General features: G+C 35.1%; 1 protein-coding gene across 1 annotated transcript; it reads right to left on the bottom strand.

The window, feature by feature from the left end:
• Positions 1 to 11,426: 11,426 nt before the first annotated feature.
• On the bottom strand, positions 11,427 to 18,568 carry MS3_00009077 (uncharacterized protein; the record flags this gene model as incomplete). Its single annotated transcript, XM_035732997.2, has 3 exons — positions 11,427 to 11,473; positions 17,211 to 17,989; positions 18,273 to 18,568. The coding sequence occupies 3 exons, from the start codon at positions 18,566 to 18,568 to the stop codon at positions 11,427 to 11,429; spliced, it is 1,122 nt and encodes a 373-aa protein (XP_035589877.1).
• Between the last annotated feature and the right edge of the window lie 1,775 nt (positions 18,569 to 20,343).

The following is a 20,343-nucleotide window of genomic DNA, read 5'->3' as shown; positions in this document are numbered from 1 at the left end:
ACTCCTCGTGAAGGAGCATAGGCCGTTCACCAGCATTCTCCATCCAACCCTGTCCTGGGCAATCCTTTCCAGCTCCTTCCAGTTGTAATTCATCCTTTTCATATCTGCTTCTATTATCCGACGTAACGTGTTCTTTGGCCTTCCTCCTTTCCGCTTCCCTTCAGGATTCCAAGTTAGAGCTTGCCTCGTGATGCAGTTTGACGATTTGCGTAATGTATGTCCTATCCATTTCCATCGTCTTTTCCTAATTTCCTCTTCAGCTGGAAGTTGGTTTGTTCTCTCCCACAGAAGGCTATTGCTGATGGTATCCGGCCAATGGATGTTGAGTATCTTGCGTAGACAGCTATTTATAAATACTTGTACTTTCTTGATTGTGGTTGTTGTAGTTCTCCAAGTTTCAGCTCCATACAGTAGAATTGCCTTGACGTTCGTATTGAAGATTCTCACTTTGATATTGGTTGAAAGTTGTTTTGAGTTCCATATGTTCTTCAATTGTAGGAATGCGGCCCTTGCTTTGCCAATCCTCGCCTTTACGTCTGCATCTGAACCTCCATGTCTATCGACGATGCTTCCCAGATATGTGAAGGATTCTACATCTTCCAGAGTTTCGCCATCAAGGGTGATTGGATTGCTGTTCTCCGCTTTGAATTTGAGGACCTTGGTTTTCCCTTTGTGTATGCTGAGGCCTACTGATGCAGAGACTGCTGCTACATTGGCTGTCTTTATCTGAATCTGTTCACGTGTACGTGATAGGAGGGCTAGGTCATCTGCGAAGTCCAGATCGTCTAATTGGTTCTGAGCTGTCCATTGTATTCCGTGTTTTCCTTCAGATGTCGAGGTATTCATAATCCAGTCGACCACCAGAAGAAAGAGGAAGGGAGAGAGTAAACAGCCTTGTCTGACTCCGGTCCTTACTTGGAATGCATCTGTCAGCTGTCCTCCATGCACTACTTTGCACTGTAGTCCGTCGTATGAGTTCCGGATAATGTTGACAATCTTCTGAGGAACTCCGTAGTGTCGAAGAAGTTTCCATAATGTCCTCCTATCTACACTGTCGAATGCCTTTTCATAATCAATGAAGTTGATGTATAGTGACGAGTTCCACTCAACTGATTGTTCGACGATGATCCGTAGTGTTGCAATTTGGTCTGTGCACGACCGATCCTTTCGGAATCCAGCTTGTTGATCTCGAAGTTGGGCATCTACTGCATCTTTCATCCGGTTCAGCAACACTCTGTTGAAGACTTTCCCTGGTATTGACAGTAATGTAATGCCTCTGTAGTTTTCACATTTGCTCAGATCTCCTTTCTTTGGAATCTTGACGAGGTGTCCTTCTTTCCAGTCCATCGGCACTTGTTCCTCCTCCCAAATCTTTTTGAATAGAAGGTAAAGCATGCTTGTGGTTACTTCGACGTCTGATTTCAGTGCTTCAGCTGGTATGTTGTCGGGTCCTGCTGCTTTCCCGTTCTTGATTTGTCTGACGGCCATTCTAATTTCCTCCATCGTTGGTGGGTTGACATCTATAGGAAGATCGGTGTGTGCTGCTTCGATGTTCGGTGGATTCATTGGAGCCGGCCTATTCAGGAGTTCCTCGAAGTATTCTACCCATCTGTTTCGTTGTTGTTGAATTTCAGTGATTGGCTTGCCTTCTTTGTCTTTGACCGGCCTCTCTGGTTTACTGTATTTCCCTGATAGTTTCTTCGTTGTATCGTAGAGCTGTTTCATATTTCCTTCTCTAGCAGCTTTTTCTGCCGTCGTTGCTAATTCTTCCACGTATTTCTTCCTGTCGGCTCTAATGCTCCTCTTCACTTGCTTGTTTGCTTCTATGTATTCAGCTTGTGCTTGGACTTTCTCTGCTCGTGTTTGGCTGTTGTTAATTGCTGTCTTCTCGTTCTTCCTTTCTTTGATCTTGTCCAGTGTTTCTATAGAGATCCATTCCTTATGATGGTGTTTCTTTAGGCCCAGAACCTCTTGACACGTTGAAGTCAATGTTTCTTTGATGCCTTTCCAGTTGTCCTCCATGGTAGTTTCTTCTTCCTTCAGTAGATCTTGAAAGGCTTGGAATCTGTTGTTGAGAGCTATCTTGAATTCATTGAGTTTGTCAGTATCTCGAAGGAAGGCTGTATTGAACCTTTGTAGTGCTGTTTGTCCACTTGTCCAGTTCTTTTTTAGCTTCAGTTTTAAATTGGCTACAACTAGGTGGTGATCTGAAGCTACGTCAACACCTCTCCTGGTTCTCACATCTTCCATTGTCCTTCGGAATTTTTTGTTGATGCAAATATGGTCTATCTGGTTCTCTGTAGTGTGGTCCGGTGAGATCCATGTAGCCTTGTGTATACGTTTGTGTGGAAATATTGTGCCTCCTATGACTAATTTGTTGAATGCACACAAATTTGCAAATCTTTCTCCATTTTCGTTCCTCTCTCCCAGTCCATGTCGTCCCATAATATCTTCATATCCAGTGTTGTCTATTCCGACCTTGGCATTTAGATCTCCCATCAGAATGGTGAGGTCCTTTCTTGAGCATTTCTCTATGATTGACTGCAGCCGCTCGTAGAATTGATCTTTAATGTCGTCGTTGCTATCATTGGTGGGTGCATAACATTGGATAATATTCATTAAGATCCCCTCCTTCTTTGTTTTGAATGATGCTTTGATGATTCTGGATCCGTGGGATTCCCATCCTACAAGTGCATTTCGTGCTACTTTGGACAGCATTAGAGCAACTCCCTGTGTGTGTGGAGCATTTTCCTCTTCGTGACCGGAGTATAGCAGCATCTCTCCCGTAGCTAGCCTTTTCTGTCCAGCTTGGGTCCAGTGGGTTTCGCTGATTCCCAGTACTGCTAAGTTGTATCTCCTCATTTCCGTTGCAAGTTGACTGGTCTTCCCGGTTTCCCACATTGTTCGAACGTTCCATGTACCTATAAAAATTTTTGCTCTGGTTGTTAGAAGGGGCATCGGCCTCGTGGTTTCCGAACGAACTCGGCTTTCACCATGAAGCGTCATAATTCTTCTAAGTGAAGACCTTCTAACTCTCAGGGCAGAGTTAAAATGGTTTGAATTATTTTTTCTGGTAAGCGTTTTTTTAGCGAGTTAGTTTTCTACGGGATGGGGACGCTAACCCCATGCCCAACCCTCCTCCTTTACCCGGGCTTGGGACCGGCAGTAACTCTAGAAGAGCTACAGGCGGAGTTGGTATTGAGTCAATTGAATTAATATCAATACTGCAACTTAGTCTATGAAATTTGGCCAAAATCAGGGACCAAATTTAATAGAAAAAATTATTAATCCACGATCAACCCATGTTATGCAATAATAATCGATAAACTCCAACTCCTTACCCTCATAATCCCTAATTCTATTGCCAATCTTCTTATTCGCAAATATATTGTACGTTTAATTAACTGTAAATTTACAAAACAATTCTTAATAATACTAAATTTATATCTAAAATACCTTACAAAATCTGACTAATTTTTAATAGTTGAATTCATGAGTCGATTAAACCTAGACCACCATGAAAAACCTGTAAACACTGAATGGCCGTTTCGTCCTAGTATGAGACTCCTCAGCAGTACGCGTTCATGATCCTGCACACGGTAATGGAACCCAGGATCTTCAGTCTCGCGGAAAAACGCTTAACCTTTAGACCAATGAGGAATCGCATACTAGGACGAAATAGCCGTCCAGTGCCTCTGATCATAACATTCTACAAATCGTTTCACCATCAATTCATTCCATCAAATAATAATGATTTTCGAATTTCAATTTATTCTCAAACTTTGTTTATGTATATTATTAATTATGGAATAATTCCATATGGATCGCCATCATGAATGACGTAATCACGTGATATTATGCAATGAATTCGCCTTAAATATTCATTTGTCTGACCTTAAATATACATCGATGGAAATCTACATATTTCATACAGAGCTGTCTATATATAGTACTTAAGTATTCTATAAAAGAGAAAACATACCACAAAGCATATTTTATCTGCATAAAATATAAGACTTCGTAAAGCATTTGCATTAGTCTGTTAATGATATATCACCTTACTATTACTACTACTACTACTACTACTACTACTACTACTACTACTACTACTACTACTAATAGTAATAATATTACTACTATTGTTATTATTACTAATATCTCTTGATTAATATAACACTATAATATGCATAAATATCCCTTGCATATTAATGACGATTTGTTTATGCGTAAAGTTTATTCTCGTCTATCTCCCTTACATTAATTATTTTCTATTAATTATAATGGAATACAGTGTATATTGTTTTTAATATTGTAATGTGTTATTTTTTTCCTTATAAATCTTACCATATTGATTAACCAATCAGATTCAAGGTAGTGATACTTTTATTGCGGTGGGGGGGACTAAACTTTAAAACAAAAACTACCCTAGTACAATTAACTCTAAGAACTTACTTACATTTTACTTACGCCTGTTACTCCTCGTGAAGGAGCAAAGGCCGCTCACCAGCATTCTTCATCCAACCCTGTCCTGGGCAATACTTTCCAGTTCTTTCCAGTTGTTATTCATCTTTTTCATGTCTACTTTTATTTCCCGACGTAATGTGTTCTTTGGGCTTCTTCTTTTCCGCTTCCCTTCAGGATTCAAAGTTATGGCTTGCCTAGTGATGAAGTTTGATAATTAACTCTAAGGCTTAAAAATAATTTAGTACACATTATCAATCTTTGGATTAGAAGATGCTTGAAATGAATAACTATTAACTGTTGTACAACTGTATAGTAAATAATAACATTCAGTTGAGAGTTAAAATCATAAAACGCATCTGGTTCTAATGAAGACTGAATGTAAAACAGTATTAACCCTTTAAATATATTTGACGTAACATAGGATATATATAAAGGGTATTTCTATAAGTTATCTATTTTCTTGTTTGCTTTAACACATCATTATGCCTATTAGTCTCATAACTTATTCAGGTGTGTTTATGTAAAGTTTATGATATTTTGTTTTACAAGTTACAATAAATGCCCAATCAGAGAGATCGTGGTTGCTGGCAATATACATCGAAAATTGAATATACATTATTCAAATGTTAATTCCTAAATTGCTAACATCTAACTGGTTACCACTCAATATTTATCGTCAGGATCGACCAAGAAGTAAGAAAGAGAAACTTGTTGAAATACTTTATGCTAAGAATTCTATATTGTACCGAAAATATAATATTGAATAAAGCTAATAATAATAATAAGTGTTTATGTGGTCTTTCAAAGTCCTGAGTATATTATAATCTAATCCATAAAGACTATGCATTCATGCATACTATGTACAAGGAGTGATTATTATTTTATAGATAGTTAGAGTGCTTAAATTTATATTCCAAAGGAATGTTTATAATTGTTGAATTACTGGGTTCATAAAGGTTATTCTGTAGATCTTACAACTAATTTAAATATAATTAATTCCAAAATACTATGTTCACGAATAAAGAATAATCATCATCCTAGTAAAATGATCTAGTGTTATATGAATGAGTTTTTGAATGGATCCTATTTTGCTTTTAACACCAAGGTATCTGTGACGAGTTTTAATACTACCTGCTTTCTGATTGGCTGATAATTGTAAAACTCCGTTGATCACTTTTACAATCATTCAAGGTCATCAACACAGTATAAAACAATCGAACATTAATGTAATCATAATAAAAGTCAATAAGTTGTGCTTTTATCATTTTGAATAGTGTGTATTTTTACTTACTGACACCAGATCATCATACTTTGTTTTCCACTATTGATAGCATACTCAAAACTATCATTGTCACCATCATTATGAACATCATTAAGCAACAGAAGTTGAACAGATTTTTTTTCTTTTTTTCGGGTCAATCATATTTCAAGGAAACCATCAAGATAGTCAGCTTTCTATCGATTATTTCTAATTCTTTTGCATCAGTTTTGGTTCTTTATCGGTCATTTTCATGTGAGTATGTATTAGTTATGTCATTAGAAAATGTTACTTCTCATTTTTCTATTTAGACTTCATGAATTCAATGCTTACTGATATATTTGATTGATCATTTGTCTGAGATTAGTTTTTCTAGCAGGAACTAATCGTTTAAGAAACTATTGAAAATCTTGGAGAACTAAACAATCGTTATATTCTACTTTGAAGATTCCTCAATAGTAAACATTCAGAATCGTACAGAAGATTGAAATTAAAATCTATCAGTCATGCAGCAAACACTCCGTCAAAGTCTAAATGCTCAGATATACATCTAGTCCCATTAGTTATTAAGTCATTTTCAATATGGTTAAACTCATGTGTAACATTGATAGATTCTTTTCTATTAGGACGTAATGTCATAAGTTTATTCATTTTTAGCAGTTTTCACCATTGATCAAGCATTATTATTTCTCACATTTTGTAGTATTCATTCAAATAAAAATACGTTACTGATAATCTGAGGAATACTAATCTTTTGTGGCACAGATATTGATCCAACACTTCAGACATTCTCCTGTCGACGAAACTTAATGGAAAGGCACTGGATAGCTTTGTCGTCTTAGTGTCGAACTCCTCAGAAGTAGATATTCATAACCCAAAGGGAATCAAATACTGGACCTTCAATATAACAGCGAGCAGTTAACCCTTAGACAACTCGGTTGGTATCTAATAGTATACTTTACTAATTTCAATCGATTCTCATTGATCTGGGTTCGATTATCGATGAAGTCAAAGTTACTCATTGTTGAGAAGTCGTATTGTTTTATTAAAACAATTATCCAATATTGACTTGTTTTTAATGGTTGTCTAAACAACCAGTTCATAAATATAAACATTAAAAATACAACTGTCTTTCATAAAAACCCTTACACTAAATCAGCTGAATAGTTTAAATTAATCTGAACGATTCTAATTAAAAATTCATAGATCAGTTTCAATGATGATTTTAATTAACTTCTTGATTACGTAACAGAATATACTCTCTTTCTTCCTCTCTCTCTCTCTCTCTCTCTATCGAATGTATCTCTGATATGATTCTACTTCGTCTATAACATATCTACAAATGGATTATCATCTATATGTATATAATTTATTCATATTGAATACAGTTTTAACATATTAAATCTATACAGATTTTAAAGTAACTGAAATGTAAATGAATGTTCCAAAGTATATTTTTCTTTGATTTTCCTCTTGTTCTAAATTTATTCTCTCAGGGTTAATTGATTTCATTCGTGTTGACTTATCAATTTGTTTGGAAGTTGTGAATAGTAAAATAAACAAAGAGACTGATTGTTTTGAATTTGAGCCACTGTATAAGGATTGTGGATGTGTACTGCTAATGAGTCTTATATTAGGACGAAATAAACCGTTTAGTGCTTTCAGGTTTTCAAGAGTGATCTAATTTAACTCGACTCATAAATTGAAGTGTTAAACAAAAAGAAATTGTCAGAAGGGGTTTGTGGAGATTTTAGAAAGTTCACAGATTGAAATCATGAGTCAATTGAAGCTAAACCACCATGGAAAGCCTGGAAAAACTGGACGGCCGTTTCGTCCTAGTATGGGACTTTTCAACAATGCACATCCACGGTCCGGCACCCCGTGAGATTCGAACCCAGGATCTATCAGTCTCGCATCAGGCGCTTAACCAACTAGACTACTGACCCGGCCGGCATCCAATGGTGTTAATGTCTAACTTCAACCAATCCACGAAGTTGCGCCACCGTACACCATTGTCTTCAGTAAGCTGATATCTCACAACAGACCTGATTGAACTCCACTGGTCATGGCTTCTGACTAGAACTCCAGGAGTGTCACTTGAAGTCAGTCACTAGTGAACAAATGATTATTATCAGAAGGGGTTTGTGGAGATTTTAGAAAGTTCACAGTTTGAAATCATGAGGAGTCCCATATTAGGACGAAACGGCCATCCAATACTTTCAGGTTTTCCATGGTGGTCTAGCTTCAATTGACTCATGATTTCAATCTGTGAAAAAGAAATTGATCAAGAGAAATTGTGTAGAGTCATAATAGATTATTTCATTATTTCTTTATTTATTAAACATGAAATCATCACAGATACCAATTGATGCATACAAATTAACTCGATAAACATATTGTGAATTTCTAGTATTAACATAGAATTTTTTTTATTAATGCATGAGTGTGTCAACATGTCAACATGTTACAAATATAAGTTTTACGGAAAACGATCTAAATCAAGGTGATGGAACACACGCGCACACACACACACACAGACACAATAATAGTAGCCTTCTTTTTCTTCTTTATTATTTTTCTCTCTCCTCACTTTATTCACATTAAAATAATTAACAATATGATTTTTATATGTTGTGTATGATTGAATGATGTAATTAAATGAATTCTTGAAGTGTAAACTATGTATTATGTGTGAATCAGTGTTTTTACATAGATTCTCTCTCTCTCTCTCTCTCTCTATATATATATATATATATATATATATATATATATCATCAGAAGGGGGTTTTTGTGGAGATTGCAGTAATTTCAATAGTTGAGATCATGAGTCAATTGAAGCTAGACCACCATGAAAAACCTGGAATGTATGTAACAGTAAGATCTTAGTTAAAATTAAAGCAAAGGATTTGAGTTTCTTTTTGTTATTGTTGTTGTTGTTGTTCTTCTTCTTATCGAAACAATATAATGAACTGTATAACTTTAGTTACACATGGGCATGCATACACACACACACATACAGAGACTTAAGTTGGAAACTAGATTTATTTAAATTCTAGATATTATGTAAATTTATGTTTAGAACATAATAATAAGTAGAATAGTTGAATAGAGATGAATTTAATTCCGTCATTTATTGAAAATTCATTAAGGTCTCTGTTAAAATTAAGTAGTACTAGATATTTCAAATGAAATTGATTTGTGATGAACAAGTAGAATAAAGACAAAGACAAATTTGTAATGACTTAGCTTCGTTAATCAATCACTTTTGTTAACTGTTATTACATATAAATCCACAACGGTGCCTGAATTCAAAAGGCGCATATATAGCATAGATAACAAAGTTATAAGCATGTGGAGCGAACTTGGAACACAGAAGCTAATATGTATGAGTGAGCGGATACATAAGTGAATTTATAGTCAAATCAAACTAAGGAACAGCAAGGCAATGCAAAAGTTATTAATAGGTATCAAGCATATTTATATATCATAATAATACAATGAAATAAATGAATTATTACTGTTCGAATTACATTGTCTGTTAACGAAAAAGTCTCACCAAAATTTAACCATAATCGAAATGGATTGTACGAGAGTTGCTATAGTTTCATTAAATGATAAACAATAATATATATTTTAATGGTAGTTGAAGCACTACTGAAATGTTTCACGATTTATCAGGCTCTTGTCTTAACCTAGTTTGACATTTCTCAGTAATGAACATAAAGAACTTTCTATGATCAAAGCACACTCAAGCTAAACAACTTCTCAATATAATCATAGTATAACTTATGTTAATTTGTCTGTTAACTATTATCTTCAAATTGAATTGGTCATCTGAGTTCATTCAAACAACACAACTAATTTGATCTAATTATCAATACTCTGATTAATGATATATACTTTAAAACATTTCGCAATGTAGAGACGGATAGTGGCTAGCAATATAATCCAGAACGTGTGTTTCATCCTATTTTGAACTCATCAGCTGAACGTACCTGTATCCCAGAATTGTTGTTTTATCCGGGACTCGAAACTAATATATTCCACTGTTAACCATAATGCATATCTGCTTATAATGTTCGTAACTTAAGATATCGAGACGATCCTTACAGAATGTACATATACCAATAAGTGACTAATCACTTGCAGTCCTAATTATCAATAGGAAGATTCAAACAAACAACGAAAATGAATGTTAAAAAACATAACGTTACACTGTTTATGACATTTAACAAGTGATGATAAATTTAAAGATATATATGCATTTACATGTAACTAGGTGGTTGAGATAATATACCCATTTATCAGTATAGGGTTGTGGAGATTAATAACTTTTTGATTGAGATCATGAATCGATTGATATTAGACCACCATTAAGAGCCTGGAAGCACTGGGTGGCCATTTCATCCTATTGCGGGACTCCTCAATAGTGCGTCAACGATCACGCTCTCGAGATTCGAACCTCAGTAGAAAACTTACTACTCTACAATCCTATACTGATAATTACCATGTACTCATTAGTGACTAGCTTCGTGAGGGAATTCTCAGAGTTCTAGTGAGAAGTCATGACCAGTGGAGCTAATCTGTGTTGGGTAGAGACAGGTATCTATCTCAGTAAAATGGAAGATTGTTACGCGATTTCATGGATTGGTTGAAGTTAGACATTAACACCGTTGGATGCCGGCTCAGTAGTCAAGTAGGTTAAGCGTTCGCGCACGAGACTGAAGGCCCTAGGTTCGAATCCCATGAGCGGGACCGTGGGTGCGCACTGCTGAGGAGTCCCGCAATAGGACTAAATGGCCACCTAGTGCTTCTAAACTCTCAGTGGTTGTCTAACATCAATCAATCCATGATCTCAATCAAAAACATAATAATCTCCTCCAAACAGTTATTATACAAATTTTTATATACATGATTAGCTGGATAATTGGTTGATCAAATTTATCCATCACCTTATTTTGACTTACTTCTCTTAAGTCATATACAAAAGAATGCTTTGAACTCATTTGGTTTTCCCTTTTTTTTTGAATGAAAAATTAAACAATGAATTTAATCAATTAAAAACAATTATGGTTTATATATACTAGTGATTGACATTGTAAGTGATGATAATTCAAAGCAAAGTACAGATTTATTTCAAGTTACACACAGTGATAATCATGAAAAATGACAATCTATAAACGACACCTGCTTCTTTAAGGTAACACAATTGGACAACAAAGTGTAAGAAAAACACAGAGAGACAGAGAGGGGAAGAGAAAGAGAAGGGTGGAAAGAGGTAAACAATGTATTTGGGGGTGTTTTTTTTTTTCATTTTAAAGTGTGAAATGAACATTAACTATCATTATGAAACACGTGAATAAGAGGGAATAATATGCAATGATATTGATTAGTACTATGTTTTTCATTTCAGTGAAACAATTTATCATTGAAATGAACAAACAAAAAACAAACATGTGCTTAGTTATAAACACATGACATGATTAGTAACATCAATGAATAGGAAACGTTATAGCAATAATTAAACAAATCAAACCTACACACACACTTGAATAGAAATAATGAAATTAGTATTATTAATTTGATAAATCAATGAATTCAATACTAAACACTAATGAGAAAATATACAATCACAATGAATACAGAAATGAATGAGGTAAGATAAACTATGATTAATGAGTTAATGAAATGAAACTGTCATGATCTATTCATCATCATTATCCTCATCTTCATCCATGATTATGATATGTCCTTAAAACTAAATACAAACAAATAAATAAATCTTCAGGTCATTGTATATGAAAGAAATTTTATGAATTGAATGTTGTTTTTTTTTCCTAAACAACGTATACATGTGTACTTTAATCTGTTTGGAATGATTTAAATGATTTATTCTGGTTAGCGTTTTTATTTATTTACAGCAAGGTTGTTTTCTACAGTATAGGGTTGTTGACCTCATACACAACCTTACTCCTTTACTCGAGCTTGGAACCCAACAGTACACCTAGAAGAGATATAGGTCGAACAATAATCTACTGTATGAGATAGCAAACCAACTTCCAGTTGAAGAGGAAATTAGGAGAAAGCATTGGAGGTGAATAGAATATACATTGCAGAAATCATTAAACTAAATCAACCAGGCAAGTGTTAACTTGGAATCTTGAAAGAAAACAGAAAAGAGAAAGACCAAAGAAGACAATGAGTCGGGAATTACAAGCAGGCATAAATAATAGAAACTGAAAATAACTAGAAAGTATTGTTCAGGAATGGGTTCGATGGAGAATGCTGGTGGGTGGCCTAATTAAGTAAATGACCATTTACTAGTGATTGGGAAAAATTTTCAAAGTTATAACATAAACAGAAGATAGGTGCATTGCTGGCATTTGTAATAATGAGACTATAACTCACTGAAGATTTTGGTTGGCAATCAAACTACATCATGAATCGAATCAGTTAGTAGTTGTAGGTCAAATTAATCTTATTGTCTATTATCGAATACGGTCATGAGATTGAGCCATTGTATGGTTTTGAATATGTTACCACTCGTCTCTAGATACCTGAATAGGAGTATTGTACTTATAATCTATATACGAGTCAACGCCATAAGTAAACCCAGTACAACGCTTTAACCAAACTTGTACTATCCCCATACCCAATCAATGACGAGATCTCACAACGTAAACAATTACTTCTAGAGACGCTATTCTGCATCTTTGAAATGAAGACAGATAAACCAAGAAATCTCGAAGAGAATTAAAGCTCATCGAACACCGCATACTATGAACCTAGTGTATATAACAGTCAGTCGACTTTACAAACTTTACTCTTCTATTTTCTTCGTTTCTAAATAAAACATTCACGTGGTGACATTCTATATATATTTCCCTAAAGCATGATATAGATGAAAAACAACCTGGTTACCACGTCTATGTAGTCCAGGTCAGACTGTTGTCGCGTGGTTTAACAGTGGCATAAGTTGCATATTCACATCATTTACGTTCAACTGTAGTATACGAAACACTAAAAAATTTTAAAAAAAACACGCCTGGTCATGTCAATGTCATATCGTTCGAGTCAATGTTGTTCACTGTGAGAAATGTTTGTTAGTGAGTTTTAAAATTGTGATATTTATAAGAAGAAAGTGTAGAGTTTTACTCGTATGCATGTCAATGGTGTACAATGTAAATATGATTAGATTTGTCTGATCGAATCATTTATTCATGACACTGACATGATTGAACTTGTTTTTGATCCTGCTTTATATTTTTTGTTTGTTTTGTTTTTTCTTACGACTTAAACTTGTGTAAATTTTACTTCGTTTGTATATTTGTTCGATGAAGAAGTGACTTACACTAAATAGCAAAATATCCTGTATCCAACAGTCAAATTAAGCAAGAAACGTTTCTAGTAGACAGTCAAACACACTGCAACGTTGAGTTCGACCAAACAAGACCTTATTATCAATAATTCTACATCATACAACAAAAAAGATGGAATACTAAAGGGAAATCTTAACCAACGTCAACTAATCAAGGTTCGGTCAAAGAAGACTGGGAAATATCAAAACATGGTTAAGTACGTCATGGAAAAAAACTGATAAAGACAAAAAAGGGGAGAGAAGTCATTCAAGAAAATGTGGTACTATTGTTGTGAATGAACACTCAGATAGAGATGGCCAATTAATTATTCGATAGCAAATTATAATGCTGTAGTGAACGAACACTCTAGAAGGGATAACCAATCTATTTTTAATACATAATCACACATTGATTTAGTGAACTGTGAAACTCATACATCAAATACATCAATAGCATATTTTCTTTGAATTGTCTCTTGGATGGAGAATGCTGGTGAGCGGCCTATGCTCCTTCACGAGGAGTAACAGGCGTAAGTAAGTAAGTAAGTTTGAATTGTCTCACATTATTTCTTCATTCCTGTTGTTATCTTGGATGCTTTCAGTTTCCTTCTCTCTCTTCTTCATTACTACTTCTATTTCTCTCGTATGATTCTGGATGATTTCACTTATCTATACAAAATTAGTGTGATAACTTGAAATGATTCATTTATGTATCTGATTCTATGTTGTTTATGACTGATTTAACTAACTGATAGTCAGTAAAATTATGGGGATGAAAAGAAAATGCGTAATTTTTTACAAACGTATATATATATATATATATATATATATATATATATATAGTAGTGTAAGTTACTATGTTATGCCCATATAACTTATTTTTGTGTTACTATAAATATCGATTAACGCTTGGTTAAATCAACTTGGCTTACATGGCTTCTCCACTTCGTGTGTTTTCGCTTCACTCTCTTATTTCGCTTCGTCCCTCTGATTGCCTGCTCAGATCAATGAGTGTATCAAATATATATTCGAAAAATTCAGCCTCGTGTTTGACTTATTTAGTTCCGTTATTCATTAACGCGATCTAAGTTAACAGTTGTATATGAGGATTGGCGACATACATATCTCAATAGCAATCAGAAACGATGAAACTATAGTCAGATATGGGGCCACTAAAATATGGCATATAGTCTAACCTCTATTTTTTGAACAGTTTATCGCAAATTCTTCAAACAGAATTTACAATAGAAATTCATTTGGTGTTGTTTTACTTGCATCTTCCCATTGTTATTTAGGACTGCAATTGATCGGTCTCATGTTGGCATAGGTGCATCCTGTGCGGAATGCCTCGATATAACCTTAAGTCATAAGCTTTTTAAGCAAAGATGGATAGTGGCTAGCAGTGGAATTTATCATCATTATCATCAGTAACAGGGTTCGACAAGACCATAATTTATGGACGAACCAATAAGATATAAAATCATAGGCCTTGGATTTGTATGCGAAATCCAGTCATCCATTTGGCTAAATACAGTTTTGGCATTTTAGTTGTCAGTTCGTGATGAAAATTATAAATCTAATTCCTCACTCTAACTATCAACTGTATGCATTAGCAATGAGTCCTAGAACAGGATTGAAAATCCATTAAATTGTCATTGATCTTCATTAATAAATACTCTAACCGATGTTAATTCATAACAAAAAATAACTTCCAATCATCCATAATAGTGTACACACAAGTGACTATTTCGAATATGTAGCTCTCTGAGTTCTAGTAAAGCATAATCAATGGAGTTTAAAAACGCTGAATGCTTGCCACCTATATACCAGTGACATCACATGATAGTTGTTAAATACTGAAGTTAGAAATGTAAAGTAATTAAGCGTTCATTGTGAAATCTGAATTTCATATTTTCGAATATGCGGTTGAATCGTGGAAGTACATGGTTGAAGAGTTCTACACTTGAATAAATCAATTGTCTAATATTTTCTGCTTTTCATCTTTTACTTAACCAGCCTTGTTAGAAGTTATTATTATATTGACTGAAGTATGATCCGATGTTTTTGAAACTACTTTTAAATTTTCTTCACACATGAAAACACATTTCAAGACAGAGATTTAGTTCAAAAAATTGTGTTCTCTATTTTACTTGTGACATAGAACTGAAACAATGTAAACTACTTTTACAGACAGAACTCAGTAATTTGATGATTAAGCTCTCAGCAGCATAGAAATGATGAAGAATGATGAACTTTACTAAGGTCAGAAACTGAAGCATGTTTTCGTAATTTCAATGTAGGCTTGACATAGATCGGTTGGTGGTTTGAACAATATTCTTGATATAATAGTCAATAACACTCTGTAACTGATTATTCAACTCATAATAACTAGATCCTGGAGATGATTACGCACTAAATTAATAGTAGTATCACATATATACTATGACGATTGAGAAGTCGAAATAACATTGTGATTTTTTCTTCACTTCAAATACAATCAATCGACTCATCTTCATCTTATCACATTTTTCCATTATGTGTTTTAATATGTGTTCAATCATCACGGATCTCATTTACTTTGATCTTCTCTCCAATTATACAATTTAACATGATCATGGTGATTACAAATATATTATAGTGTTTGTGCATTAAACTTAACAACTAGCATTGGTTACAGTACCCGCATTTAATAATTATCAATTTGATCGTAAATCATTTGTCTTCCATCACTACAGACTGTAATACAAACATGAACTAATTTCATTATGATGACTTTTAATTCACAATAATTGATTACAGAATTCTGTGGTGAGCTTAATCAGTGATGAGAAGAGATTGGTTGTGCATCACAAAAGATATGGTGTGTGTGTGTGTGTGTTGCAAATGTGATTGGATAAGTCAGTTTATTCACACAGATCTGGTGCTCAAGAAAATTTACTATTTTGTATATGACTTGAGATGTGGGTTAGAAGTTAGATACTGAGTAGGACAAGATTCCATGCAACAATCATCATATGAATGAGTTAATCCATACACTTCTGTTGTTCAGCCGATAGATGTTTAAATGAACTGTATGTAAGTTGTGATCAAAGTAATTAGACGAGAGGATCGGACCAATGATTTATCGTGTCACCATGTAAATCAATATTCAATTTCTGTGTAGATGTCACAGTAATTATCCTAACCATTCAATATCAAAAGAGAACTTGGTATCGAAACATTACAAAATGACATGGATGAATTTCTGTTCGATGAACCATTATCGAAGTGGAAGTTGATTAGAGCTTAGTCTCTTTAAATTAGAATACATTCAAGGTTAACGTTTTCTAGTCGAATGACACTTATACATGAAAATCTATTTGTAATGCTTACTAGTCAATTTCTGTTAAAATATTTCACGACCCTCAATGTCCACCTTCGATTGATTGATTGATTGATTAAGCAGTTATGACACGTGATAGTTGTAACTCCTCATATTCTATTCATCATTGATTTCAGAGAAATATGTCTTGAATTGAATAAAAGAATGCCAACTGTGAAATATCACTATCAGTTAGATAACTATTGGTGGAGTATCTCTAGTATTAAGTGATTGTCATACTAACAACTGGATAACAATTGTTATAGGATTTGACTGGGTCACTATTAGACATAATCACTCGAGTACTTTTGATTATCTGAGCTAGAAAGTGTCTTGTTCGAACATCATTTGTTCATAGTTCAAGTAGCACAAACCATTATTCATTATTATCAGAAGTGAATATGGAAAATTGCATGGATAAATGTTCTGTTTGGAGTGAGAAACCAATTGTATAGTTATCTCCATATTACTTACATTTACGCATCATGTACACCTATTCATTGAATAACTACGAGTGAAATGGGTTTGTCACAGGAAATAAGACCACAAAATTTCTACAATGTTATGAAAACTTGAAAACAAAATTAACTTAGGTCTACACAATATTCCTCATAAGAATAAACATCAGTCGTTCTTCTATCTCAGTATGGATGGAACTAATTATTTATTGTGGAACTTACAAATCTGTAAGGAGACCGATCTGAAACCAAGTTGCATCCGGTCAATAAACAACATTGGAAACGGACATTGGAAACTGTGTGTCAACTTACCAGTCAGTTTCATTTGCTTCAAACTAGATCTGTTCGATGTGGATGGTGGACTGGGAGACACTTGTTTATCAGAATATGGAATGTTTTCCCATTCCACAACACCATTCACACTCTTTGAACATGGAATATTGGAAGACGAATAACTTGATAATTTGTATGGAAGTTGAGAAGAACGACAAGTCGAATCAATACAAACACTGCATTTTGCGTGTCCATCAAGATGTGAGTTGTGTATGTGGTCAATGTGTTTCCCTTCACTTTTACTCCGTATATGTTCAGCAAGCAAATACTTGGAAGCTCTACCAGATGACATTGTGCAGTTTGGTGAATTCCTACTGCGAGTACGGCACACACAAAATGAAGTTGTAACTGGTTGGATGATTGGTACTGGAGATGATATGTGATGATATACTTGTGACCTGTGCAGTGTGAACGAAGTAGATGAATTGTACTTATTCTCGGTGAATTGGTAGTTTGATGATTTTGTAGTGCATTTGTGTGGTGTATTCGGTGGTACTGGATATTCCTGTTGATGCGATCGAAGTAGGTAACTATCTGAATGATATTTGTTGTTTAAATAAAATGTGGGGACATAATTGAGTGTGGTGTCCAACTGTTCCCAATGCCATACTTGTTTATGTCGTGTGTGTTGATGTTGGTGATGACGATGACAATGTCGACTTTTCTGATCACTTTCATTGATAATACAACTGATCGGACTAACAACAGGTTTCATTTGATTCAAATCAAAATCATAATTTTGACAATGCATTTCAAGACTTTTTTGACATGGTAAGTTGAAAGGAATGGATCACTGTTGGTACATTGGATAAGATTCAATAACGGAGGAACAAGAAGGCAGCAATCAATACCAGCCGAACAAGAGCAGAAAAAGCCAAGGCACAAGCTGAATACACAGAAGTGAACAAGCAAGTGAAGAGGGGCATCAGTACTGACAAACGTAAATATGTGGAATATTTAACAATGGCGGCGGAAAATGCTGCAAGAGAAGGAAACATGAGAGGAGTGTATGACATAACAAAGAAACTCTCTGGGAATCACCGTAAACCAGAACGACCAGTGAAATGCAAGGAAGGCAAAGTAATCACCAACAGTGAAGAACAGCAAAACAGGTGGGTAGAACACTTCAAAGAACTCTTGAATCGACCAGCTCCACTGAATCCACCCAACATCGAAGCAGCACCCACAGACCTCCCAATCGATGTTGGCCCACCAACAATTGAAGAAATCAGCATGGCCATCAGACAAATCAAAAGTGGCAAAGCAGCAGGACCAGACAACATTCCAGCAGAGGCACTGAAAGCAGACGTAGCGGTAACTGCAAGGATACTCCACATTCTCTTAAATAAGATTTAGGATGAAGAACAAGTACTAACAGACTGGAAAGAAGGACTTCTGATCAAAGTACCGAAAAAAGGCGATCTCAGCAACTGTGATAACTACAGGGGTATCACTCTTCTCTCAATACCGGGAAAAGTCTTCAATAGGGTATTGTTAAACAGGATGAAGGACTGCGTAGACGCCCAACTTCGTGACCAACAGGCAGGATTCCGTAAGGATAGATCGTGTACAGACCAAATCGCAACTCTACGGATCATTGTGGAACAATCACTTGAATGGAATTCATCACTCTATATCAACTTCATTGACTACGAAAAGGCATTTGACAGCGTGGACAGAACAACACTATGGAAACTTCTTCGACACTACGGCGTGCCTGAGAAGATAGTCAATATCATACAGAGTTCATATGATGGATTACACTGCAAAATCATGCATGGAGGACAGTTGACAAAGTCGTTCGAAATAAAGACCGGTGTCAGGCAATGTTGCTTACTCTCACCCTTTGTCTTTCTCCTGGTGATCGACTGGATCATGAAGACGTCAACATCTGAAGGGAAACGCGGGATACAATGGACATCTAGGATGCAGTTGGACTATCTAAACTTCGCAGATGATCTGGCCCTTCTATCGCAATCGCAACAACAAATGCAGGAGAAGACGACCAGTGTAGCAGTAGCCTCAGCAGCAGTAGGGCTCAGCATACACAAAGGGAAAAGCAAGATTCTCTAATACAACACAGCATGCACCAATCCAATCGAAATTGACGGAGAAGATTTGGATGACCTAAAAACCTTTACATATTCGGGCAGCATTATTGATGAACGTGGTGGATCTGATGAAGATGTGAAGGCGGTGATCAACAAAGCAAGAGCAGCATATTTACAACTGAAGAACATCTGGAACTCAAAACAACTGTCAACCAACACCAAGGTCAGAATTTTCAATACAAATGTCGAAACAGCTCTGCTGTATAGGGTGGAAACCTGGAGAACTACGAAAGCCATCATCCAGAAAATACAGGTGTTTATTAACAATTGTCTACGCAAAATACTTCGAATCCGTTGGTCAGACACTATCAGCAACAACCTACTATGGGAGAGAACAAACCAGATCCCAGTGGAGGAAGAAATCAGGAAGAAGTACTGGAAGTGGATAGAACACACAGTGAGCAAAGCATCCAACTGCGTCACAAAGCAAGCAACCCTCACATGGAATCCTGAAGGTCAAATGAGAATAGGAAGAACAAAGAACACGTTACGCTGGGAAATGGAGATAGACATGAGAATAATGAACAACAATTGAATAGAACTAGAAAAGAAGATCCGAGACAGAGTGGGTTGGAGAATGCTGATCGGTGGCCTGTGATCCATTAGGAGTAACAGGCGTAAGTAAGTAAAAGTAAGTAAGTTGAAAGTTTGTTGACATTGCTCATTGATACCTGATTTTATTTGAATCGTGTTATTATTTTTGTTATTATTGTTATTATTTCAACTATATGAATGATTCCATAATTTATTTTCTAATGATTAAAACAAACATCTTACTGGTTTATTTGAAATCATTTCGTGTTGCATCACTGAATAATGTAAGTTAACTAGTTAGAAAAGCACTGATGATTATCAGTTGTTTGGAACCTAAATGAATTTTCCTAATCCTATTTTAAAATGCTTACTATGTTTTGATTGGTCATTGCTTTAATGATTTGAATTGCGCAATATTTAACTAATGAACTTGTAACAGTATAAAAACTCATTACATGTGACGTTAC

The sequence above is a fragment of the Schistosoma haematobium genome, chromosome 5 (genome assembly GCF_000699445.3).
Source record: "Schistosoma haematobium chromosome 5, whole genome shotgun sequence".
NCBI classification, from domain to species: domain Eukaryota; kingdom Metazoa; phylum Platyhelminthes; class Trematoda; order Strigeidida; family Schistosomatidae; genus Schistosoma; species Schistosoma haematobium.
The sequence above is the reverse complement of the archived record's forward strand: the minus strand, read 5'-3'. Positions and strand labels throughout refer to the sequence as shown.